The sequence below is a fragment of the Bactrocera tryoni genome, chromosome 2, assembly GCF_016617805.1.
Source record: "Bactrocera tryoni isolate S06 chromosome 2, CSIRO_BtryS06_freeze2, whole genome shotgun sequence".
NCBI classification, from domain to species: domain Eukaryota; kingdom Metazoa; phylum Arthropoda; class Insecta; order Diptera; family Tephritidae; genus Bactrocera; species Bactrocera tryoni.
The window spans coordinates 35,140,329-35,152,944 of NC_052500.1; the positions used below are offsets into that span (position 1 = coordinate 35,140,329).

Below are 12,616 nucleotides of genomic sequence, written 5' to 3' on the forward strand. Positions count from 1 at the left end.
ACCCGCGGTACCAAATTTAAGTTTTATAGTGCAATATTTGAATGAAGTTGAAGAAATTTCGCAAGTACAGACATACACAAAAATCAGTTTGTCTCATCCTTTCGATCACTTTGATATATTATATATAACCGCTGATTAGTGTTACCTGATATTCGACGTCACGAAACTGAGTCAGTACATAATTATTAAATGCTTATCGCAACACTCCATAAATTATGCATTCCTTTATAGACAGCTGCGTTTGGGTATAGCTCCTATACATATCGTCAGCTAAAATGCAAAACAACGTATCATCAATAAATTGAAATTCATTTTTCTATTGCTTACAATTCACTACAGTATATCCCAGAAATATATATAGTACATATGTACAAAACGTAAAGCTTTCATTGGCAGATATAATTGAATTCTAATTTTCTTCCAATATGAGTAGCTTCTATGTTATATCGTTTTTTCCCTCCTCTTGTGAACTTAATGAAAGTGATGTTAAGTTATTTTGCATTTTATACAACAACATAAACCTTAAGTAAACCATAAGTATATTATTTTACTAGATTGAGTAAATGAACTTAGTTCTCATTCTGTGCCGAAGAGTTCACATTTCTCACGGCAAAATGTTTCGCTTTGACTTCATTATATTGGCGCATTGTGTTTTACTTTTTCAAATCAGATTTTGCGTCGGCAAGGATAATGAGGCAAGTAAAATCTGCGATTGCAATTGCAATTGCGTTGTGAACATAGGTTCCGCTATAAAATACCTGAAAGGTGGGCAAAATACTACAGAACTTCCGGAGTTACCTGAGGGCAGGTAAAAGTGATTAGCTAGTTGATCATTACTGGCCATGGGTTCTCGTAATTACTAACTTTTTATTTCAGCGCTTCAACACCAACCGAACACCCTTTACTTGAGAGCAGGTAAAAGGATTACCTAATTGATGATTACTGACCATGGTCGTAATTACTAACTCTTTATTTCAGCGCTTCAACACCAACCGAACACCCTTTACTTGAGAGCAGGTAAAAGGATTACCTATTTGAGGATTACTGACCATGGTCGTAATTACTAACTCTTTATTTTAGCACTTCAACACCAAACGAAGATCGGTCACTTGAGAGCAGGTAAAAGGGTTGCCTAGTTGATGATTACTAGGCATGGGTGATACGTAATTAATTTCTGTTTATTTTAGCGCATCAGTACCGTCTAGTTGCATGGAAGCAGCAGCAATCAACTTGAAGAGTGGCGTTTATAAAATTAAGATAGAAAAGTATAATATCAACGACTTGGAGGTGTTTTGTGAAGAGGATATTGATTTTGGGGGATGGCTAGTTATTCTACGCCGTAAAAGTGAAACAATAAATTTTTTTAGAAAATGGAAAGACTATAAAAATGGATTTGGTGACATAACCGGAGACTATTGGATCGGTTTAGAAAATATGCATGCGCTCACTAGCAGCTGTGAACAAGAGTTGTATGTGTATATAAAACGACTTTCCGGTAAGGTATACTTTGCAAAATATTCAGAGTTCCGTATTGGTAATGAGTCGGAGAGCTATGCTTTAACGAGATTAGGTAAATATAGCGGCAATGCTGGCGATTCCTTAACCAAGCATTTAGGAAAGAAATTTTCAACGTGTGATCGCGATAATGATGATTCTGAAAGGAATTGTGCAAAAGTGCATAAGGGTGCTTGGTGGTTTCACAAATGCTATAATAGGTAAACACCTTTTGCTAGTCAGTATTTTTGGTGATCTATGTTTTATGTTTCAGTCACCTAAATGGAGTCTACCCACGCGGTAAATATGGTGTGAACTGGAATCACTTAAAAAAAGAGGAGCCTCTATTATATGCGCAAATGATGATACGACCAACCCCAAATTTATGGAGACAGTTAACGTTAAGCAATGATTTTAGATGTATCTAAGAAAATAATCCATTTTAACTATATGCATTATTAACTAGCATGTCTATTTTAACCAATTATAAATTGCAATATTCCCATGTACTTGTATTTAAATGTGTAACTAAGGATTTTTATTATACTTGTAATAGATCTCTTAATATTCGACTGAGGCAAACGAATCAGTTGAGAATGCGAGATCATTGATTTGTAGTCTATCTACTTTCGTTTTTATAACTGTATTATTCGTACGAAATCTCCTTTTTGAAGTTAATGAACTATGACTCAAGCTCTGATTAGGCAAGTACAGAGAAATGTAAAAATTAGGCAAATAGAGCTACCATTACGTTTCCCAAAAAGGAAGCATCATTACTACTTGCATACAAGTATATCTATCATAGCGGCCTCTACGCAAGATTTTCTTTCCGCGATACCACTAGCTAAAATTATTATTGAAAAATGCTGCTCCTCTTGAAATGGTATTTTGTAATAATCGTAAAACTTCAACCGCTTGGTAACCTTGATGTCTTTTTTTGATCCTTTAGCGCAAGTCTGAAGCTTTTCAATTAGGTGCCGTGAAACCAATTACATTTAAATATACTATGCAATTTTTTTTTTTACAAAATTATATTTTTTAAATAAGCCAAAATTGGAAAGAACATCCTCGCGATATTAAGAGATGGAAGCCAATGATACTAAATTAAAATGTCATAAATATAAAATGCAATAGTTTTGCCCTTTTATTTTTTTTTAATGCACGATTGAGAGACAAATACGTTATATGTATATTGACGTTATGAATCGCGAATTAGGTCGATTTTATAACCAATCGTGTCGTCTTCTTGTATTCTGTGATTTTTGAATAAAAAATATAAAAAGGACTTTCGCCATAAATTTTAAACAATAATGTGTAGACATTTTATTAATCCAATGGTTATGCATAACCCCTAATTTTTCTTTCATAACGCTGTTTGTAGTGCAAAAGCAAGAGGCTAAGCAAATAGAACAGGTGAAATATTTTTTCTTGCTTGGATGATTAATGATGCACATATTGCACCGAGGCAACGAACATGTCATGGCATAATAACTTTTGCCATGATATATTACAATGAAGGGATGGTAAACTCAGCACCGGACAACAATGCGTTCTAGTAGCTCAAAAATGATTTTATTTAGTGCCAATGTATTCATCATCAGAAAATATTCTCGAGGCCTATATCAATTTTTTGTTGTAGCACACAGTTTCTTGGCGATAAAGGTTTACCCTGAACTGCACCGAAGTCACAATATCCTTCACGCGTGCATTTCTTACAGTAACTAACTTACAGTGACCCACATATTCGATCACGCTTAAGTTATTTATACTACAATGCATTAAGTAAATATCGGAAGTGATCCTAGACGGTCGAGTCAGATAATACAAAAAGTCGTTGTTGCGAGAGTAAAAGGATAACGAAGCGTAAGCAAAGGAAATGCACGAAAACTTTTACCATACATACATCCTAGAAAATATATGAAATACAACAGTATCAGTCTCATCTATTGATACTAGGACGGTATTCAGGCAGGGACTGTTTTCTCGCTCATTATCGATGAAGTTGTCTTTTGGTATCCCTCGTTGTGTTCACAGCCTCGGGTTACTTAATATCTATATTAATGAATTTTGAAAAGAATTTATATTATTTCAAGAAATTCTTACCCTTAAAATAAAAAAAGTTCTTGCTCTTATTATATATACTGGCAAGAGCATTGCCTCTTCAATTTCAATTCTCCATTGTCAACTTTGAATTCATACTCGAATACTAATCCGTATCGAACAGTTTGTCTTCAAATCAGCGACGAAGAACAAATTTGAATCAGTAGCGATCAGATTATACATGATTTCCTTGCGAATCATACTCATATTTGTATAACTGAAATGTTCTACATATTTACACGAAGAGCTTTCACATGTGTAGAGGTGCACTCAAGTGAGGAAAGTTCTCTGAGCTCAATTCACTTGAGAGTGGCCAGAAACGATTATTTTACATGTACCTCAAGCAGCTCACCACTTCCGGTCTTAAACCAAGTATTCTCTGCGTAGCCAATAAACATTCCCTCTCCAGGGTTGTGCGCTGGGTTTGTTACGCGCCACGTTAAGAACCATGACAATGAAAAGGAAACAACAACTAAGTGGCCCCTACAAACGTGTTAAGAATTATGATTTAAGAGCATGCTCTTGGAATGTCCGGTCCCTTAATTGGGAAGAGCTGGTCGACGTCCTCGTTAGAGTAAAGGCTGACATCACCGCCGTCCAAGAAACGTGATGGACGGGACAAGAACTTAGGAGAAAAGGTCCTTATGGTATTTACTACTGTAACCATATTTGTGGTGGGAGAGAGACTCCGTCGCCGAATAATGGCATAAAAGCGAAGTTCTTCAACATATCGCTGATTTGCGCCCACGCCCCGATGGAAGAGAAGGACGATGTGGCTAAAGCAGAATTTTGCAAGTATGAGCGATTTGAGCGCACCTATTAAAGCTGCTCTCGCCACGATGTCCAAATCGTGCTTGGCGACTTTAACGCCAGGGTGGGGACAGAAGGTATGTTTGGCACTACGGCCGGTATATTTAGATTCCATGATGAATTATCCCCAAATAGGTTGAAGCTGATTGACTTCGCCGGGGCCCAAAACATGGTTATCTGTAATATTAAATTGCAGCATAAAAAATTCATCAAGCTACCTGGGTGTATACGGATTGCAAAGACTCCAACGAGATCGATCATGTTGTGATAGACGGAAGACATGTCTCCGTGCCGACCCGGATCACTATCTTGTTGCAGTGAAGATACGCACCCGCCTTTGCGCAGCAAAAAACGCCTGTCAACAAAAAGGAAGGTTCAACGTTGAAAAGCTGCAATTACAACAGACAGCCGAATGATTTTCTTCTCGTTGTGGTACGGCATTTAAGATCCTTTCGTACAGCTGCAAACGAAACCATTGGTATTCGGAAAAGGTAAAAGAGCAGCTGCCACGATGAGAAGTCGCATTGGAGAGAGATCAGACTGCCTACCTCGTAACGTTACTATCGACCAAAACACGTGCAGGATGGGATAGATACCGAAAGCTGACGAGGAAAGCGAGAAGCGTTCGAAGACCAAAAAGAGAGGCGCCGAAATGCGTGAGAATGAAGAGTTTGACAACCTGGTCGACAGGGGTAATTCTCGAAAAATCTATGAAAATACGGTCGACACGGCGGTTAATGGGATATGCCCCTTTATTATCGCATATAAAGTCTCATTGAGCATAGTGTGTGAAAGACTCGAGCCTACCTCTTCATCATCTTTAAAGCCACCTTCAACAGTAAGAAAAGGAACTGCCTTTACGCCGCTATGTCTGAACTTGATATCCTCGCAACGCTAATACGGCAGAGCAAACTTACGTTGAGCAATACTAAAAGCTCCCATCAAGAGCGGGAAGGCCCCCTTCGAGCCGCTTGATACCAAACGAGGTTTTAGACCAGGCGACTCTCTTTCATGTGACTTCTTCTATTTACTCTTGGAGAAAATAATTGGAGCTGCAGAACTAAATATAGGGATGGTACAATCTTCTATAAGAGTATACAACTGCTGGCGTAAGCGGATGATATTGATAGTCATATATATTATATATAGCATGATGATATTAGCCCCAACAAACATCCGCGCCAATAGTTCTGCCTACTCCAGAATGGATAAGGTAGCGAAGCAAATGGGTATGTTAGTGACAAGACGAAATATCTTCAAACAAACTGTCGTCGCACTCGCGACTAGGCTCCCACGTCACTTTTGACAGTCATAACTTCGAATTCGTAGATAATTTCGTCTATTTTTGAACCAGTGTCAGCATCAACAACAACTTTTTCTTTCAAGCAGGTGCTACTTAGGACTAAGTAGGCACTTAAGAAGTAACCACGTTATATAGTGTGATTTCGATTAAAATACCAGATCCTCAAACTGTCTTATCGCTTGCTAATACAGCGGACAGACGGGCACACAGACAGTCATTCATCCGGAAATAAAATAATCTCATTATCCTTCACTTTTATAAAACAGATGTTTGTTTAAGACGTGTAGGATTCAATGAGGTAAATCTCTTTTTAAAATAATTCTTTTTGTCAGCTGTTACCTAATTTATACTCAGTTTGGTTTGCCATTTAATAATAAACCGACTTACTTCTTTATTACCAAAGTAATGATCCGGACGCATCGCAGGAAAATTATTCAGCAATAAAGCTCATTTTTGTTTGAATGTGTGCGTTAATAATCAAAACTGTCACATTGACAATATTGCTATATAAAGTCACTGTTTGGTGCAGTCTATGGGCAGAGGGACACATTCATCCAAATTTCTTCAAAAACGACGTTTCCCGTAATGTTACAGTCAATGGAAAACCCTTGCTACAAAAAGTGGTCAAAAATCGGGCCTCTCGACTGAAATTTAATCATTCCAACCGCGGCGGTAACTTGCCCGAAATAATTTTTAAAACATTGACATACCCTTATTTTTATAATAAAGCTAACTTTTTAGTCATTGGATTAAATTATATGTGTTTTATTTTTTCTTGAAAATAATTCTTTATATAACTCTAGATCTATTTCAATCAGTTTTGTGTAAAACTAAACCTAATGCAATTAAGTCAGTACCTAATTAATTAAATTCTTATCGCACTCCACAAATTATAAATTCCTTTTATAAACAGCTGCATTTGGGTAAAGGTACTATACCTATCATCAACTAAAATGCAAAAGAACGTTTCATGAAAAATTGAGTTTTTTCATTAGGATTCTCTACACTATATTAGATATGTGTGCGAAAGCTTAACATCGCTATCAAACGCAATCAAATTATAACCAAAATTCTAAATCTCTTTCAAAACAAGTAGTTGCTATTCTACAAGTATATCATTGATCCGCCTATTGTAAACTTGTGAAAAGTGATGTTAAGTCATTTTGTATTTTAAATAACGAAATAAACGATATAAATCTTAAGTAAACCCTGTGTACAACACTTTACTTGATTGAGTTCATCTGTCAGCAAGTAGCAGTTATAATTCGGAGCCGAAGAGTTCGCGCAACTCACGGAAAAATGCTTCGTTTCGTTTTAATTATTTTGGCGCATTGTATTTTGCTTTTTCCTAGCAGATGTGGCCTCGTTAAAGATAATGGGACAAGTAAAGTGTGCGATTGCAAGTGCAATTGTGTTGTGCAATTGGGTGTCGCTAAAAAATACATAAAAGACTGGATAGATGTGCAAAATACTTTTTCAAATAAAGTTTCGATAAGCGAAAAGGAGTTAGTTCCGATTAACGAAAAAGAGTTAGTTCCGATTAACGAAAAGGAGTTAGTTCCGACACGGTAAAAATAATAAACTAGTTATGGAACCGTGTTTATAATTATTAGCTGTTTATTTCAGATCATTGTACCCGTCTAGTTGTATGAAAGCAGCAGCAAAGAAATTGAGGAGTGGCATTTATAAAATTAATATAGAAAAGTTGAATATCAGCGAATTGGAAGTGTTTTGCGAGGAGGACGTTGATTTTGGGGGATGGATAGTTGTTCAACGCCGTGTAAGCGACTCAGTGGATTTTTATAGAACTTGGGATGAATATAAGGAAGGATTTGGAGATTTAAAGGGAAACTATTGGATTGGTTTAGAAAAACTACACGTGCTCACTAAAAGCTGTGAACAGGAGTTGTATATTCAATTGGCAAGACGTAACGGTAAAAAATACTACGCGAAATATTCACAGTTTCGTATTGGTGGCGAGTCAAAAAACTTTGCTTTGTTGAAAGTGGGTAATTACAGCGGTACTGCTATCGATTCTTTAACTTATCATTTGGGAATGCCATTTTCAACGCATGATCACGATAAGGATGTTAGTAAAAATAATTGTGCACAGGTGCATAGAGGTGCTTGGTGGTTTCGCCGATGCTATACCTGGTAAAAATTGTTTACATATGAGTGTTTACGGTGATCTATCTTTTACTTTTCAGTCATCTAAATGGAGTCTACGGAAACCGCACATCCGGGATAAACTGGAATAGCTTATCGACAGAGGAATCTTTTGTGTTTTCGCAAATGATGATACGACCAGCTCACGTATTCTGGAGACGAATGATGTTGAGCAATTCAATTCGGTGTGCCTAAAAAACACCATTTTAACTATTCGCCTTATTAACGAGCATGACTTTATTGACCAATTATACAAACTTAATTTTCCCATGTACTTATGTTCAAATGCGTAACTAAGCTTTTCAATTTGTTCTGTTCTATTATAATATATATGTTAACATTCGACCCATACAGACGAATGAGTTGAGAATGTGAGTTCAATGATTTGCAGGCAATATACAAACTTACTTTCTTTGTTTTTCAAGTGCAATATTTGTTGGAATTTAACTTTAAAGCAAGCATTCAAACTCTGGTTGTTCAAGCAAGTATAGAAACTTTAAAAGAAAATTCACGTTCTGTTAAGAATGTGTTTCGCGCTCTTCCCTCAACTTATGGTAAACTTGATCGGCCTATTGAGTGTACTATGCGCAACACCATCACCCATCTAGAGATCCAGCATTCATTAATAAATGATTTTCGACCGAATAAACCACGTCCAGCACGCAGTGTGTGCACGAAGACAATGGAGACTCGTTCACAACAACTTGGGCTGACGTTTGGATCGACTTGGCGCATTTTACGTCGAGATCTTAAATTAAAGCGTATTAAATGCAGATTATGCAAGAACTGAAGCTGCTCGATCTTTCTAAGCGGCATCGTTCCCAGAAGATCCAATGATTTCGAGACGAATTTGGATCAATTGGTATGGAAACAAGCAAACTTGCCGCATTAGGGACGAAAAGCAACCTGAAGAGATTCAATAGATGCAATTTCATCCAGAAAAAATATTGATTTGGTGTGGTTTCTAGACCGGTAGAATCATTGGTCCATATTTCTTCAAAAACCATGCCTGTCAATGGCGACCGTTATCGTGCCTGATCTCGCCGACATTTGATTTCAGCAAGACGGTTCTACTTTCCACACATCGCATAAATCAAGGGATTTATTAAAAAAAAACACTTCGGTGAGCAGATATTTTCACATTTCCGGCCTTGGAGCAAAACGAGTCATCGAAAATTGGACTCACCGGATGTACTGAGGCGTAGCCGCAACCAACATTTGAAACAAATAATCTTCAAAAAATAAATGTCAAAGAATGTTCTTTCGAATGATAATATAAATCCCCCGTTAAATATGAAATTTTTGTGTTTTTTCTTAAAAAAAAATAGCGAAACTCGAAATGAATCACCCTTTATAAAGTGCTATAACTAATTCATAGTTAATTCAGATATAAAACTGTAATTAGGTACTGGTATCCCATAATATCTGTATACAGTGGACCAAAAAAGTTTACATACACTTAGTTCTATTAAATTACGACACGTTTATTTGTTATAAATTGAATAAATTTTGTGGTTTTTTTCTATCCATTTCAAAATATGTATATTTAACATTAAATTTAGCATATCCTAAGGCCAAAAAGCTGGATCATGGACTTAGTGGATCAAAATACCCAGAAATAATACTAGAAATTGAGTGGGGAGCATTTTAAATATACATCTTTTGAAATGGATAAAAAAAACCACAAAATTTATTCATTTTATAACAAATAAACGTGTCGTAATTTAATAGAACTAAGTGTATGTAAACTTTTTTGGTCCACTGTGTGTATATCTATATATGTACATACATACAAACATGCTGATATTTCTTTTGGCACCTCCTCAAAAGCTGTGGAAATCTGTGAATTTGGATAGTTATCACGCCCACGCCCAATAAAACTGTTATGTTGAAAGCCACTAAATGTTCGATAACTCGTTAAGTAAGCATACAAAAAAATTAGTTTCACATCATATATGTACATGTCATGACATAATGAAAAGTTACTCAACCAATTCTAAATGAACGAAATCGGACAAACACCACGCCTACTTCACGTATAAAACAATTGCATATTTTACTTTCCAGTAGACAAAAAAATTCGCAATATATCGCGATAAAACTTTTCTTGTATAATGTTCAAAGCTGATACATTTTTTGCCACACTTGATTCAAATCAATCCAGGACAAAATTGTTGTTGTCTGCTGTACTCGTAGATTTACTCGTAGTGTACTCGCAGTTTCACATCGATTCAAACAATCGTCGCAACGCTATGAACTGAAATGATACGATTTGAACCGGAGCCAGCCATACCGTTTACTCGATCGTGATTGCCAAAGAAGAGATTGTTCGTGTTGCATCAAATCAGTTGACGCTGGCGAGTACTTGAATTGATCAACAATGTTGTCTATGATGAACTGAATTGATTTCATTATGTTTTTGGCACGAGTGTTTGTTCTGATTTAATCGTACTCGTTGCAGTTATCTGGTAGAGAGCCAATTTGGCGAGTGAGCCGCACTGCACTGTATTTCATGACATTGATTCCTCTCCCGTGGCCCAATGACACTTACATTGCATACTATGTAGCAGTCTAGTCGTCATTCCCCACCCGAGAATTTTTCCTAATACTTATGTATATTCTAAAATTTTACACCCAAGACAAAGACAAAAGACGGGGGTAGAAATTTGACGATGAGTGTAGCTAAGTTCGGGTGTCACCGAACATTTTATACTTTCGCATGATAAAGTGATAATCGAGATTTCATTATCCGTCATTTACATATTTTTCAAATACCGTATTTGTGTAAAGTTTTATTCCGCTGTCATTGGTTCCTAACGTCAGCTTCCTCTGCCATTTCTTCCGTAAAATTTAGTGCTTCTGACGTTTTTTGTTAGTCGGTTAACGCACTTTTAGTGATTTTCAACATAACCTTTGTACGGGAGGTGGGCGTGGTTATTATCCGATTTCTTCCATTTTTGAACTGTATATGGAAATGAAGGAAACAACTCTATAGAGTTTGGTTGACATGGCTATAGTAGTTTCCGAGATATGTACAAAAAAATTTGTAGGGCGGGGCCACGCCCACTTTTCCAGAAAAATTACGTCTAAATATGCCTCTCCCTAATGCGATCATTTGTGCCAAATTTCACTTTAATATCTTTATTTATGGCTTAGTTATGACACTTTACATGTTTTCGGTTTTCGCCATTTTGTGGGCGTGACAGTTGGCCGATTTTGCCCATCTTCGAACTTAACTCTTATGGAGCCAAGAAAAACGTGTACCAAGTTTCATCATTATATCTCAATTTTTACTCAAGTTACAGCTTGCACGGACGGACAGACAGACATCCGGATTTCAACTCTACTCGTCACCCTGATCACTTTGGTATATATAACCTTATATCTGACTCTTTTAGTTTTAGGACTTACAAACAACCGTTATGTGAACAAAACTATAATACTCTCCTTAGCAACTTTGCTGCGAGAGTATAAAAACTAACTTAGCGTGAATTTCAGAACACAGCTGTACCATAATACCCTCCAGTACTAAGTATTGCATTGTATAAGTATTTATCTACATAATTTGACAGCTATTGAGCGGAAGTGTCATTAAAAAACGCCACTGACGCATGCCACGTGCTTTTGTGTTGGGTGCTGTGTTTTAAACATTTTTCAAGGTGTTTTTATGCTTCATTGGCTGATTGATTATTTAAATTTTTGTCTACAATCAAAAGCAGTGCTTTACCGTTACAACTATTTAGCATACGTTCTATTGTTTAATTCCGCTCATTACTATTCCACCATAATAGGTTTACTAAGCGTTCCACCTGATAACTGCGTAAATGCATAGACTACGTATGATACTTTCTATCAGTTGCCTCAGCCATGTAAAAACCGAAATAAACAGCATATGCTCTGTCGTCAAGCCCTATATATATACTTGTATATGTACATATATATAATATTACTATTGCCGTGGCGAACAGTAATCTCGCCCCAAATCAATTCAAAGCTTGTTCATTAGGATTTTATTTTATAGCAGCGGTGTACATCTCGAAATGCGATATTGTTAATAGCCCGAGTTTCTAGAAACACCTTGGTGACTTATGTGGAGCAGTAAGTCGAAAGGTATTTGGAAAAGAAAGCAAAAGATGAGAAGAGAGTTGAGTATGCAGGACCTCAGAGGCTACTTTACAGAAAAAAATCAAGTGTTGTGGAAATAGCTCGAAAAATATGTATTTACCGCGACGTTAGTTCTGCTTTCTCCAAAGCGGATAAGGCAGCGAAGCAAAACTCTTAGCAACAGGTGCTACTTCGGACTAAGTTGAGAAGTAAAGTCCTCTCTCGACGAACTAAAACAAAACTCTATAAGGCACACATTATTCCCGTACTGCTATATGGTGCAGAGGCATGAACGATGAGCTGTATAAGATATACGACGACATTGAATAGTTCAGCGAATTAAAAGACAGCGCCTACTCTGCCTAGGTAATGTCGTCCGAATGGACGAAACTCGCCGGGAAAAGCAGAGGAATAGGAAGGCCTCCACTCCGTTAGAGGGACCAGGTGGAGAAGAACCTGGATTTCGAGCTTTGAATCTCCAATCGGCGCAACCTTGCAAAAGGAAGAAACAACTGCCGCGTGGTTATTAACTCGGCTATAACCGCGTAAGCGGTTTCCACCTCAGTAAAGAAGAAGAATAAATACGCCAGAGACCTTAAATTTGACCACCGAAATGTTATGAGATAGCTTTATGGGTGC

General features: G+C 37.0%; 2 protein-coding genes across 5 annotated transcripts; both read left to right on the forward strand.

Annotated features, from left to right (window-relative positions):
• Nucleotides 1-593: 593 nt before the first annotated feature.
• Nucleotides 594-1,993, forward strand: LOC120768957 (angiopoietin-related protein 1-like). 4 transcript variants are annotated; one of them, XM_040095748.1, is made up of 6 exons: nucleotides 594-808; nucleotides 877-915; nucleotides 979-1,017; nucleotides 1,081-1,119; nucleotides 1,188-1,715; nucleotides 1,769-1,993. In XM_040095748.1, the coding sequence occupies exons 1-6, from the start codon at nucleotides 615-617 to the stop codon at nucleotides 1,920-1,922; spliced, it is 993 nt and encodes a 330-aa protein (XP_039951682.1). In that variant the 5' UTR covers nucleotides 594-614; the 3' UTR covers nucleotides 1,923-1,993. The 4 variants fall into 4 exon arrangements, with proteins under 4 accessions (XP_039951682.1, XP_039951683.1, XP_039951684.1 ...); XM_040095749.1 differs by lacking the exon at nucleotides 1,081-1,119; XM_040095750.1 differs by lacking the exon at nucleotides 979-1,017.
• Nucleotides 1,994-4,348: 2,355 nt separating this feature from the next.
• On the forward strand, nucleotides 4,349-8,213 carry LOC120767759 (ryncolin-1-like). The gene is made up of 4 exons (XM_040093989.1): nucleotides 4,349-4,389; nucleotides 7,063-7,236; nucleotides 7,334-7,861; nucleotides 7,915-8,213. Exons 1-4 carry the CDS (start codon nucleotides 4,349-4,351, stop codon nucleotides 8,066-8,068), a joined length of 897 nt encoding a protein of 298 aa, XP_039949923.1. The 3' UTR covers nucleotides 8,069-8,213.
• Nucleotides 8,214-12,616: the final 4,403 nt, after the last annotated feature.